Source organism: Vanellus vanellus, assembly GCF_965231255.1.
Source record: "Vanellus vanellus genome assembly, chromosome: 4".
Taxonomy (NCBI): Eukaryota; Metazoa; Chordata; class Aves; order Charadriiformes; family Charadriidae; genus Vanellus; species Vanellus vanellus.
The window spans coordinates 32,193,108-32,207,658 of NC_138909.1; the positions used below are offsets into that span (position 1 = coordinate 32,193,108).

A 14,551-nucleotide genomic window follows, 5' to 3' on the forward strand; every position below is an offset into this window, starting at 1 on the left:
CAGCAAAATTAACTCCTGTGGTTTTCAAGGGATTTTTTTAGACTTCCATAATGAAGATTAGCTTAGTTTTGTTCCTACATTCCTTTTATATATATATATTTATATATATGTATAATTTAATGTTTTGGAAATAAATTTAATCTACTAATTAGAAACATCTATGCTATTAAAGATCACTTAGGAAGAGTTGCACCTCTTCAAAGTGGGGATGTTTGAACATGCATCGCATGTTCTGCTTCCACCCTTCAGCAGCAACGAAAAGGCTTTTCAACACCTGGAATGTAGATCAACTTAAAAGACAAGCAAACTTAACTTGAGGAGTTTGTAACCTGCAGATTACTATTAGACAGCGGTCAGACTCCTGGTAACACTAGTTACCACCACAATCAACCTAGACAAATTTGCTGTATTAAATTTCAGCTTGCAAATGTTAGCTCTTGCTTACAGTAAGAGCATATGAATCAAACCATGTGGCACGCATCAGGTGATTCCCTGCTGCCCACAAATATACCCCCTCTACTCAGCTTTTTTGAAATCTAAAAGACAGGAGAAAGCTATTGGTATTGAAGAAAGCTACTTTAAATCACAAGCAGTAGATTATCATTAGCTTGTCTTTTACCTACTAGGCAGAGCACTGCAAACCGGTCTGTACCTCACATACTGAGGCATGCTGGCCATCCAGAACATACCAAGATCAAGTAAAATGGTCTAATTTCCAGATATGTCCTACTGAAGTGCACCGTTTCAAGTAAAAAAATATTTGAATAAATCACCACTGTTTGTTCCTGTCTTCACAGACAGAAATCAATCCAGATCAATTCAGATCTCAGCTGGAACACAGATAACTTTTAGTTTAGTTTTGAAATAGAGTGAAAATAGGCTTCTAAACTACTGTTCATACTGGGGGACTTCAGCCACCCTGATATCTGTTGGAGGGACAACACAGCAGGGCATAAGCAATCCAGGAGGTTGCTGGAATGCGTCGATGATACCTTCCTTCTCCAAGCAACAGAGGAGCCAACAAGCAGAGGTGCTATGCCAGACCTTGTTCTCACCCACAAGGAGCAATCTTGAGAAGCTCAAGAAGTGGGCCTGTGCAAACCTCATGAAGTTCAACAAGGCCAAGTGCAATGTCCTGCATGTGGGCCAAGGCAATCCTAAGCACAAATAACAGGCTGGGCAGAGAATGGATTGAGATAAGCCCTGAGAAGAGGGACTTCGGGGTGTTGGTTGATGAGAAGCTCAACATAAGCTGGCAATGTGCGCTTGCAGCCCAGGAAGCCAACTGCATCCTGGGCTGCATCAAAAGAAGCGTGGCCAGCAGGTCAAGGGAAGTGATTCTCTACTCTGCTGTCATAAGACCCCGTCTGGAGTACTGCATCCAGCTCTGGGGCCCCTAACATGAGGAGGATCTGGACCTGTGGGACTGAGACCAGAGGAGGGCCACAAAGATGATCCGAGCACTGAAAAACCTCTCCTATGAAGACAGGCTGAGAGAGTTGGGGGTGTTCAGCCTGGAGAAGAGAAGGCTCTGGGGAAACCATATAGCAGCCTTCTAGTACTTAAAGGGGTCCTACAGGAAAGATAGGGAGGGACTTTTTGTCAGGGAATATAGTGATAGAATGAGGGGTAACAGTTTTTAACTGAAAGAGGGTAGATTTAGATTAGATAGTAGGAAGAAAGTCTTTAGTGTGAGGGTGGTCAGACACCAGAACAGGTTGCCCAGGGAAGCTGTGGAGGCCCTACCCCTGGAAGTGCTCAAGGCCAGGTTGGATGTAGCTTTGAGCAACCTGGTCTAGTGGGAGGTCTCCCTGCCCATGACACAGGGGCTCGAGATGATCTTTAAGGTCTCTTCCAACCAAAACCATTCTATGATCTAAAGATCAAGCCAAAAGTATTAACTTTCTAATAATCTGCTTGTGTAAAATTACTTTTGAAACTTCTATAATCTTTTGCACTGTGTATTTTTTGTTTTAGCACTTGAATCTTTGTTTTAAAAACGTCTCATAACATTGTACATCAGAGTAGTTTAATCCCTATAGCGGAACTATAATGGAAGGCAAATATTTTCATATCTATCTTAAATGTAAGAGTTAAAGAATACAGTCCCTATAATATCAGCAGGTGGTAAACATTTATTCTTTGACTAGTCCCAACATATCCAAAAGATATGCATGGTTTCGGACCTTACAGTAAACATCTATAGGTTCAGCAAAATCACCTACATTACTTCTAAAAAAAAAATTAAAAAAAAAACAAAAAATCTTTACTTCCTGCCTGCAAACAAGCAATTAAAAAAAAAAAGGCAAAAAAAAAAACCAAACCACAAACCAAATCAAAATGCAACACATCAAATTAAGAGACAAAGTTCAGAGTTAGATTTTGCTCTATTTGTCAGACCTCTGTCCTGTGCAACAACTTGTACAAAGTAAAGGCATTTCTCACTGGCTGAAGAAAAAAAAAAGCAAGGAGACCAGTAAGGCCCTTTAGTTACCACTTGATCCATTGCAAACAGGTGGGAACTTCTAGGATCCAACACTTTCTCCCTCCATTTTTGGGGAGAGACTCTCAGATTTCACAAGACTTGCAAACCTCCTCCCACAAGCACACACTGCCCTTCAAAAATAGTGATGCCCCAATAGTGATTTCCCACCCAGCTGCTTATAAGGCTTTGCTAATGATAACGTCTGAGCTATCCTCCCAAGCAGCCTCTCAATTGACCAACACTTATTCCATCGAGGACTTGGATTATGAAGGTAGGAATTCTGAAAATGTATCCCAAATTGAACTTGTAGGCTCCCAGCTTGTGAGAGGCAATTACTTCATGATGACCTCCTTATTTTCATGCAAATGAAGGTGGAGTTTTGAAATATCCTCCTAATCTGACTGCCCTCCGGTTCAGCCCACCATGATACAGTATGTAGACAAAAACCCCAAAACATAGTGGTAAATTCGCTGCCATTGCTGCAACTCAAAGGTGATATTTTGCATTTTCCTGGGGGACGGGGGGACGGACGGACAGACAAACTAAAAATAAATAAATAAATAAAACAACCCAGATTATGTGTTTCCTCTTCAACCTTCATGGAATTTAAATAACAGGGCTGCTCCTTTGCTCCATTTTCTTTGTCTTTTTTTCTTTTCCTGTGGTGGTATTAATGATACTAGGGGAGTGGCAATGTAACTGAAATTAAAGTAAAAAATGTCTCTAAACTTAAACGAAACATTTTGACATTCAGTAAATAATGATCTACCTTTGGCACCCGGCATTGCCTGCTGTCTATATTTACTACTGTATTTATGTTCCTCTGCTACATACTGTATCAACCTCAAGAAACTGAACGGCCTTTACAAATCCTCATCTTTCACAGCTCTAACGATCCCCAGGAAGGCCCTAAGGTACACACCGTGGGGAAGACTGCTGTTGCTTAACTAGCCCTCGCTCCCACCCATTTTCCTGGCAGAGGGGTAGGTGTAATCCTGCAAAAGTCCCTGAACTCCATTTTTACCCTGCAACCTTCCATTTTCATCCCAGCAACTCTCCTTTGAACTTCAAGGCAAGCCTTTAGTTTGTCAGGTTCGCTCAGCTGCAGCATGTTTTGTGGTTCACCTAATTGCTAGCTGACGTGCAGCAAAGTGCTGTGCGCAACAGAAGACTTTGAATTCCAGCTGAAGCAAGAGCTGTACCCTTCCATTTATTTAGTTTGTGGGCAGGCTTTCCAAAGGCATGGTTTAGCTAGCAAAACCTGTTCAGCTGCTAAATTAGGAGCATGCTAAATTGCCTCCAATTAAAAAAAAAAAAACAACAGCAACAACAACAAACTGCATATACTTATGTACCAAGACACCTTTGTATACAAAGAAGAAACCAGCATCTTCATTAGCTTGGAATTCTTTGGACAACTTTTAACCCAACGCTGCATAATGTCAAAACCAGACAAAACAGGAGGCCTCAGTCACTCGCACTGCGATGTATAGCACAAAAAGCCACACACAAAACCCTTTCAGCTTTAGAAAAGCTCCTGTTAAGATGCGAGGGTATGAGAAGCCTGGAAGGCTTCAGGTGAGCTGTCACCCACACCAGCCGCCGCAGGCTCAGATGCGGTCTGGGAAGGCCTCAGCCCACGCTCTGAGTGGAGAAGGATGTCTTCAGTAGGACACCACCAGCAGAGCGCTCAGAGAGGAGTGAAAAGCCACCAGGCTCTAGACCAGCAACGCCTCGCCTCCAAGTCCCGGAGCTGGCGCTTACAAAGCTCACAAGAATTTGAAGAGCCTGCCCAGAGTTTGCGGGATTTACTTCAAAGAAATGCTGGCTCGGAAATGGATTCTGCAAATTTGCAGATTAAAAGCGACTTTCTCAGCAGCACCCGCTTACTGTACGTTGCACAGCAGCCTTGGTCCTGCAGGTCAGGTTACCTCCAGACCCAAAGGTCAGCCTGACAAAAGCACTTGGCGATTTTCACGCCGCAAGGCACGCAACCTTGGATTACCTCTTCCCTCAACAAGCTACATACTGAATGCCGCCGCCGCAGGCCAGGCAAGCCCCAGCTCCGCAGAGCATTGCTCCTCAGCCCCGTTCAGCAACCTCACACCATGGAGCAAACCCCAACACCAGCATGACGAGGGCCGGGCACCCCCACGCCAGATGCACAGGCGGTTCTTCACACTTCCATAAGGAAAACAGCTCCCAAGACCAGCGCCAGCAGCCCATACAAATATTCACATCCACCTGCCCTCCAGGCTGAGCCCCCATTACAGCCCTGCCAGCACAGCCCTCCTCCCCATCCACCCCCTCAGCAAAAGTTTCTGAGAGCACTGAACATGGAATTCAGAGATCACAAGAGGACTATCTGGTGAATTGTTCCGTACTTTTACCTAATAAACTCTGAGGGACATATTGCTTTGCTTTGCCTTATTGCTTTTCTTGCCTGGTCATGCAGACTCTCTCCTGCAGCCATAAGTAACGTATTTTTGATTTAATGGAAATTCTTCTATTACCACATTTTTCCTATTTCTGCATACCTGGCTTTGTCACCTGAATGCTTCTTTGGAAACACTTTTCCATGCAATTCCATAAAAGTGATACGATAAAACAAAAGAGACTCAGGAATTTTAATAGGCAGAGGAGCAAGGCAGATCCGTACCTGCACCATTAAGCTGGTGAGGTTCATTCCCCAAACGCCTACTGCTTTGAGGTTACAAGCTACTGAAAACATTGACTTTTTTTTTTCCCCCTAAAAAAAAAGGTTAACTGGAGAGGAGCTTTAAGGCTTGAAGTTGTTGAAACGCTGGCATTTGGCAGAGAGGAAGCTGTGACCATTTAGGATCAGCAACACATCAGAAATATGTTAAGTGTTTCCTACTAAAATTCTCAGAGAAGGCTGAAAGTTCAAATAGGAACGTTTAAAGTCTCCCAGGGCTACACGTGCCTCCACTGCCCGAGCTACCTGGAGTAACCAACATCTCAAAGCTCAGTGACATGGTGAAATAAGACAAGTGAACCCCTGTTTGGGAGGCACTATTTCCAGCCAGTTTCTTTTCAGGCCTAATTATTGAAAACTAATATTAACAATTGAGGGCAACATTCTAGGATTGACGACTAAATTGCCTAGTGTTTTGACTAGCAGCTAAACTATAAATATATGGTTTGTTTATATACTCCTAGCCCTCCGCTGAGTTTTGTAATTTTTTTGTAATTTTTCTGTCTCAACTCTCTCAATTAAAAAGGGATAACGGTGCTTATTTCCTTAATCAACCAATACTCAGTTTTGACATCCTTGAAAGAAGAGTTATACAAGAATTAATATTACAGGAACAAGAATTCCAGGAAAAAAAAAAAAAAAAAAAGAATGTTTTCAGGTTTAGACAAAATTAGTCAGAAGTTGTGATGCTTTCAACCAATTTACTGCCTACGTTCAACCGGCCAGGACAAACAACCTTCTTCTGTATGCTAAGAAAGCAAATCACCAAACAACAAAACTAAAGTCAAAATGCCTATGTAAGGGAAATGATGATGACTAGTAAACCAAAGTTGGAGAAATAGAAGACTTCCGAATGCATTCTTACCATAGCTTTCTTAAAGCTCATCCTTATATGGTTTATGGAAACAAAATATCCACCCCAAGGAACCCATGACTCATAAACGTGAAAGCATGAGTTTTAACCATCATCTAAAGTGAAGCCTGTATCGCCAATAGCCTGAAACCCTTTCTATACTTGTATTCTTCTGCTTGCTCCTCCTCTTTTATTTTTCTTATAATAGCCTCCCCCGCCATTTTATTTAGCAGTTATGCTCTTTTCTCAGCTTTCTACGGACACAGTTTAAACTTTTAAACTTTAGGACTCCAGATCCCCCTGTAACAGTGACTACAGTTGGCTCTTGGGATCCACAGTGCCATTCCTCGCACTGCTGGGTTTTATTTTCGTAAAATTAAATAGTTTACAGCTAACCTACACTAGGTGACTATTTCAACACCTGAGGAGCAAAGGACTCAAGTCTCTCAAAACCTGCTCTACATCACGGTGTCTCACTTTCCCATCTTCAAAATGGGAACAAGATCATCCATTTTGTCTACGTAGTTTGTCAGAACACACATTCCTCACACAGCAAAAGGCTCTTCGTCCTGTGCATTTCCAAAGCAGAGCAGAGCTCTCAACACAATAAATGGTAATATCATTACTTCTTTTTTTATAATAAAAGCAAGACTCAGAACAATAAAAATAGTAAGTAAAAAGCATGCTGAGCTAGTGTTACTGCAGACAACCATTTCTGAAATGAGTAACTTGAGAAATGACCTTAGAAAATAGAAATCAAGTGATCCATAACATTTTTTCCCTATTACCCCACCTCAAATCATGAGCATTTGATCTGTTCTTAAGCTATAAGTCTAGACTTTGTGTTTCCTGAAAGAAAAACTGAAAAGATGACGGAGAACGGTACGATAAGGATTCTTACTCAGGCAGGCAAATAAAATAAGCGTCACAGTTTTTAACACTTGAGTTCACCAACCGCAGAACACAGGCTTAAGGCTGGTCTGAATTTTGGCTCCAAGTCACGTCAACACGGACATCAGAAATACCCAGCAGGCCTTAGCCTCACCTGTGACGCTTAGGCAACCTTGTGCTTTTAAAAGGTTTAGGTTTGGGTTCTTTTTTCCCCCCCCTATAGCCATCACCAAAATTAATCTACTGCTTTCTAACACCCATGTTCATTGGCAAAAATCCATTAAAGTCATCCACTGAAGAGCTGGAAGCAGAACTGTAGTAACTGCTCACTGCCAACATACAGCACCCAAAAGGATTTCTGAAGCAGTGCAATAGAGAGAGGTAAACAACCTTGAGAATACTTTCACTTCCCAAGCCAAGCGATCCCAATGCCTTTTGTCCTAAATGACTAAATTCATAGGGAGAAGTGAAAGAAAACCCTTTACAAAGCACATTACAGCTGTGCAGATGTTTTACAAAATAAAGAGGTAAATAAGCTCTATATTATAGAAGCAAAAAATCTTTCCAGAATTTTCTGTTTTGTTGTTTGATTATTTTTTTTTTTAAGCCCTGTATTGCTCACTGACACTTTTTCCAGAAGTTTCGTGAGTATCATGACCTCATGTAACAGATGAAATACACAATTCTTTATCTTTCTCACTTCCAAAGAGTCATTAAGGCAAGAGTCTGGAGAAACAGTCCCCAAAACCAATATTTAAAAAATAGGTGGTGGCTCTTAGCTGTTCAACAACTTAAGAGATTTATTTATGGAAGTCCATGCGAAGTTACTGAACTTGAAAATATATCCAAAAAAGCAAGCATCTGGTTTCCATCTGTCCTCACGGGAACCAGGAAAGGGCTTTAACGGAAAAATAAAATATTGGGGTGCAAAAGAGCAAGATCTCAGGGAGGGAGGGACACATACAAAGAAAAATTCCCTATGCAATGCATTTAATTTAAAAAAAAATAAACAAACACAACACAAACTATCAAGAAGCTAAAATTTCATGTTACAAAAAGAACAAACACACCCCCAATTTTTAAGCAATATCTAATATGAAAAAATGAGCAAACAACACACCAAAATTATATTTTTATTAAAGAGTTTAAAATTTATAACCTTCAGAATTAATTAGTTCTGTAAACGAGTCTCACTGTGCATTATGAAGACATATACCTGAAAATACTTGCCAATACACGCAAATGTTAGGCGCCTACTACTGTACGTGGCTGAAAAGCACTATTTTATCTACTTGTATTTAAGAAATCTCCAAGCAAAGTAGACTTGCGGTTGTGACAGCTGTAATTCTGGTTCCTTTCAGGGGCAGAGAACAACTCCATACTTAAAAAGCTGCGATATTGCCTTACACAGGAAAAAAGGGAGCTTTTATTCTCCCTTCAAATATTTTGCCAACATTCATTTGGAAGTTACAATACATCTAAATTGGTTTTCCACAAGAGGTAAGTGCACATCTGCCTCCACAAATATACTGCTTTAAACCTGTAAGTAAAGCTTTTGAAGGCATTGCTTTAAATATCCCTTCCAAACTCCCAGACAAGCTACTTCTTGTCCCTTATTTTGTTTGTCTCAATTTTATTTTTCCCTCTTGGCACATAAAGAACAAGAGGAAGTCAAGTGAAAACCTGACCAACAGTACAAAAGCGTATCAAGCTAAAATACTTATAGTAAGGAAGCTGATCATTAACAATTTCCTCTCTCGCCTTTGCCACACAGACCCACGAAGTTTCCTTCGTGCCGTTTAAAAGGCAAGCTCTTGCCATGCCCCAGCCACCACGCACACCGGGACGCCGGAGCCCGTATCAACCTCAGACAGGACCCACGTGGGTTCGCTGGCCTAGAAATCCCGAGGGCGCCCCACTGCTTTTCTACCAACTACCATTTTGATCCTTGCAACATACAATAGAAGCGCTAAAACGTCAGCGCCAGCCCCTGTTTCTTTGTCAAATAACTACTGATTATTCTGGTTAGCCCCTCCCGAGCAAACAGGACAGCCAGCCCTGTCTCCCACATGCCGTGAGGCTGGCGGTATACTCAGCCGGTTTTGCCCATATTGCCATTCTCTTCGCGTTACAATTAAGTCTGCACCACTATATTAACTTCCACATATTCCACATGACACTGTGACAAATTACAACTGCTCAAGAGTAAAGCAACCAGCCATAAATGAGTGCTTCTCACAATTTAACGTGAATAAAGGTCACTCGGTGCTACCACCAGAAATGTACCAAATTGAACTTACAAAATATATTCTGGTTCCTACAACTAATTTGATCAAACCGAGGTCTTTCACATCTTTCATAAAACACAACATGGATGCACTCACAGCGCAAAAGCCATGAGCTCAAGCTATAATGCTCTTCCAATTTTCCTGAACCTCAAAGTAACACCTCTGACCAACCGATCATTGGGTTCCTTTAAAGCAGCAGCAAACTAGGGCAGTATCTAAGAATTTATACATTCTTTCAAGACCAACCTCGATGTTCTTGTGTTGTGGTTCAAACTATCAGTAGTCTATGTGGAAGTAGATAAAAGCTCAGAAAAGTGTAAAAACCCCTAAAGATAATTAAAAGCAGTAAATCCAAAATTAGATATGTCTTAGGTTTTCCTGTCTATGGCATCAACTTATATTTTGAAGGCCGACACTGTTTCACATTGATACCATTTCTTTAATCTTGCATGTGAACAATAAGAGCTCAAAATACTTTATTTATTTTGGTGTTGGAAGAAGAGGCAGGAACGGAAGAACATAATTATGGAGACCCCTCAATATTAAAATGGCTTATCTTGCCACCCTGTTTATACTCTCCAGCCATCCTTCCCACGGGCATTCAGCATCTGCAGTTAGCATGAGCCAGCCTGACTCCAAGAAGCACTTTCTTCCCAGCTTATAAAGAACAAATAAACATCTGAAGCAAATCTGCTAAACAGCCATCAGAGCAAGGAAGTTTTCACAGGCAGAGGAGGTGGGAGAGCACTGTCTATGGCTTTGGTTTCGTGGGATCTGGGCAGAATTAGAAACAGCTGACACCATGGGACTGCAGACTGGTAGAGCCACAATAGAGGACATCTGTCCCACCCCCAGATGCTGGGATCGAGGCTATTCCTTTGATCTCTGCCAGTCTGATCCTGACTTAGCCTTCAGCTGTCAGGTAGCCGACGCTGGTGAGTCAGATGCTATGCTGGGTAGGAAGGGTGAGAAAAGGAGGGGACCGGGCTAACTCATGATTAATTCAGTTTGCAAACCACTCATCCCTGCACCCAACCAGAAGCAGCCGCAGACAAGTTATTGCCTGACCAAGACACACCTGCTATTCCTTTCCTATATCTGATATTAACTCTGCCCACCAATTTATGGCAACAGGAGAAAGTGGGCCAAACCCCTACACTCCCAGCTGCCTGCCGGAGTGACTCAGTGGGCTCCTGGAAAGTGCATTTCTAAACGACCTGCCTGCCTCACTGGGAGACAGAAAAGTGACACACTAGATACAGTGCATGATTCTTCTGATGAGCTGCTATAATACCTCTGTTTCATCAAGAAACTTTTAATGCCAACTTTACAAGTTTCACTCGAGAACATGCCCTAGGCATGAACCACGCCACAAGATACTCCTTTCCTCAGAGGCTGAACAAAGGGAATCCCTTGTTAAGGGTAGCTAAGGACCAAAGTACAGCAGGACAACGGGAAAAACAAGACACAACAAGCAGGGCTGAACTGCAGCCTCTTAGAAAAGAAAGCACTCACACAACCGTTCAACTACACGTCACACAGGGCTGGGACCAAGTGCCACCACCCTGGAGAGCTGGACGTTTGTCAAACCTACAACCATGTCATCTCTCTTATTCTTATACCAATGAAGTCTCGGGGAGAGGTGGTCCTTTCATTAAGGGCAGCATAAGTCACCAGAAAAGGCAGTAACTAGTGAGGAGACCCTGTTATGGGCCTCAACCAACGTTCATCGAGGAACTCTGCACTGCTGAAGGCGGGTGCAAACAGCAAGCACAGGGTGCAACTGCTGTTGTTTTCTTTGATAACAAGAAAAGATGGTTCTGGTTATGTGATGGCTTCAGAGGTCAATCCTCCTCCAAGAGACTCACTCACAGCATTCAATAAAAATAGCAGTATTGTAATGAAAGCCAACATTTAGCCCTGGGAGACCTTTGAGAGTTTGAAAGAATTTCTTGCTTGCGCTGCTTCAGTTCCAATAACTCACACACGAGCATCCTGCTCCCTTCTTCCAAACCCTCACAAAACATAGTCCCAGGCTAGCTAAGAGAAGTATGCTGAAATTCAATAAACTGTACGTTTCAGGAATGGGGAGATTGGACCACGCTGTAACTTCTATAGTAGACACTGCAATTAGCGTAGGGAAGCTGCTACTTTGTGAAACAGTAGTATTGCTTCAGGAAATATCGTTCTCTGACTCTGAGATTCAGTTATTTTCATCCATACAACGCAGGGGTTAACTGTTTAAATAAATCCATCATTCTATTTGCCATTAAAAATGATGATGTAGGACTTGACCCAAAAAAAGAAGTGCCCCTAGTCAGTCAGGGGAAGGGGAGGGAAAAAGAGCCTGGATAAGACCTGTTTTTAATTAAACAAGTGTTAACAAAACTGAAGCTCAAAAGGAAGAGGAACTTCATTCTTCAATGTAGAGCAGGTGACAGAAGGTTGGAAAATGTCTTTGTCGACTCGCATAATTAACGTCTAATAAGTTTTCTAAAATGCTATAAATCAAGACACATTTCAGGCTACAGCAGCATATCTTTCAATTGTGGCCGCTTAACGCCATGCACTTTGCCAAACCACTTACATGCTTTTATCTTCCAAAAAACTGTTAGGAGGATGATTAATTCTTTTTTTTTTTTTTTTTAAAAAAAAAAAAAAAAAAAAGGTATCTTACCTTTGCAGAGTCATGTTCAAATTGCCTGTACATGCCTTGATCTTGTTTTGTGCTTCTAGATGAGTCATCCCATCCGTACTTATCCCATCAATGGTGAGAACCACATCTCCTATTCCCACATGTGCTCGGGCCGCCTTGCCACCATCGTTAAGCTGAAACATCACAAGAATGATAAATGAGAAACTTGGTAATATTTACAGGTTCTTGTTCTTATTTCACTTGAATGACAGGAAAGTATCACACAGTATAGCCTATTTTTCAAAAACTCCGCTTCTACTTTACTGGCTGAGCACTGCACACACACACCAAGAGATGCAAGCAGGGATAGGCAGTTTCCTGGACACCAAGTTCCAGCCTCTTATCTCTTCGTACATGATTTCTTCCTCACAAGAGGATAAAGGAAGGCTGTAAACCAGCTTTTTCAATTCTAGAGTTTTCCATCTAAACAATCTCTTCAAAGTTTATGTACTTGTCAATGACTGGGCATGTGCATGGAAGACTTTGTTACTAGTGAAGCCGACTTCTCCCCAGCTGCAACTACTAGAAAGTCAAAAGTTCAACGTCACAGACAGACCAGTTACAGGACTCTATTTTGCCTTTCTCTCAATAGGTTTATAGCCCCCAGCGACCCACAGTATATTCAGCCCAGAATAAGAAAGGCCTCTTGAGCAGTCTGCATCTTTGATCAAGGTCACTGCCAAAGTTCAGCTCCCTTGCCTTCAGTCCACTTGAATGAAATATCTTGCAACAGAAACCTTTGTAAAGTTCACATTATTGACCTCCATTGAACAATAAATTAATCTTTTCATCTGATGCCACTGAATTTCAACTAGTTTCACTCCCAAGAACAGAAATAACGCAACACATGGTAAGATCTATGCACTGATTTATATCCTTCGTCCTCAATCTGTTAATCACTTCATAGCTGGCTGAAAAGAGCAGTCCTGGATGGCGCAAATTCCCTCTTTGTTTCCAGATGTGTTTCTGTCTTAAAGCACAGAAGTTGTAGCCGCTTGTGTTGCGCATACAAAACCTCACAACTCTTTCCTTTGCCTGCAAGCATGAGTGGGTTCCTTGGGGAAAGTGCTACGTTTTAGGGAGGTACTGCAAACGGCAGAGTTATCCTTATTTCCAAAGGTGGAGTTCACCTTGGGCCACAGTCATGCTCAAGTAAGCAACTTCTCAAAGGGAGGAAGAAGGCAGGCTTTCATCTCTCTTGTGGTTTTTTTTTTTTGTTGTTTGGGGTTTTTTTGGTTGTTTTTTTTTTTTTTTAATTGCCTCTGGTTTAGTTCATTCAGTAGGGCCCAAGAAGTTTTGTTTCCTTCTGGTTCCTTTTGACAATGACCAACCACAAAGTACAGTCACAGGTCTCCACAGAGGCTAGGTCTGGAAAACTGTCTATGGCCAAGGGGTAGAAATACGTGAAATACTAGGGACTCAGTCTTTGCAAGTCTTTGTGTATGAACAGCCATTTATCAGTAAATCTGTGGAAGGTATCCCATCAGCCTACCTGATATGGTTAAGGCTTTCCTAAAGTCTCAGAGACTATAATACACGACAGCTGTGACACACGGATTAGGCAGCACCTCAAAACAAACACTTAAACAGAGGAAAAAGTATTGCCTAATGCTGCAAGACAAATGCAAAACTCAAAAAATATATAATTTGTCAACATATAGACTGAAAGCAGAAAATGACACATTCAATGGATCATGGCTGGCATTTTTAAACATCAATCTATGTCCCGCAGACATCTGCAAACGCAGTCTTTAGCAACTAAAAAAAATAGCCAAAAATTCAAACAAAACCAGAAAAAATCCTTCCATTTGGCGTTAATCCTGTGCTATCAAATATATTACTCTAGTGAAAGGGGAGGTCTGGGATGTAGGAAGACTTGTCATCTCTCAGATTCAAAATAGCAGCCAGTACCTCAGCATTATAGGTCAACAGAGCAATTTTACCCAGAGTTGAAACCTAAGCATGCTACCAAGGGAAAGTTAGCAGAGCAAGTCCCATGCAAGGAAGAAAAGTAGAAGACAAACAAAAAAGGAAATGCACTGATTTCAGAAAAACTTCTTGACTTGCTAAATTCATCAAAATTACAACTTGTATGGTGCCTCCTTTTACAAAAAACAAAACAACAAAGCCACAATTCCTCCAAAATTTGTTGTTCATACCCAAATTCTGAGCTAAGAGACCCAGTTACTATAAAACACATATCAGGGAACCCTACAAGCATATAGAAAGCTATGACCAACGCAGCTATTTATAGGGAAGCTCCCTCAAACCTTTGGGCGAGGGGTGGAACCTGCCATAAACAGATCCCTAAACCAATACGTTATGGCATGCTGACATTTGTCAGCAAGGTCTGGAAAAGGGAAAGGAACGTAAGGGCGCTAAAAGCTAAAGGTCAAATGGATCGCTGTGCTTTTTGATTGGACGGCTGAAGTGAATAAAATCGAGCCTTCCCTGAACGTACGCAAATGCGCATGATGTTCACGCATTGTAATTCGCGATGAAAAAAGCAGCCTACGCACATTCAGCAGTAAGGCTTCAAAAGCAGGCTTCAGGGTGGCTGTTTTCATGGCGGACAGGGGAAGGCCTTACCATCTAAAGTGGTATAAAATAAAACAAATTCATT

The 14,551-nt window shown here is 41.8% G+C and overlaps 1 protein-coding gene across 7 annotated transcripts in view; it reads right to left on the reverse strand.

Moving 5' to 3' along the window:
- PDLIM5 (PDZ and LIM domain 5) overlaps positions 1 to 14,551 on the reverse strand; it is a 130,470-nt gene that overhangs the window by 75,485 nt on the left and 40,434 nt on the right. For all 7 annotated transcript variants that reach the window (XM_082482209.1, XM_082482204.1, XM_082482208.1 and 4 more), the window contains exon 3: positions 11,911 to 12,062. In XM_082482209.1, the coding sequence (XP_082338335.1) occupies positions 11,911 to 12,062 (152 nt within the window). The remainder of the gene's footprint in view (positions 1 to 11,910; positions 12,063 to 14,551) is intronic.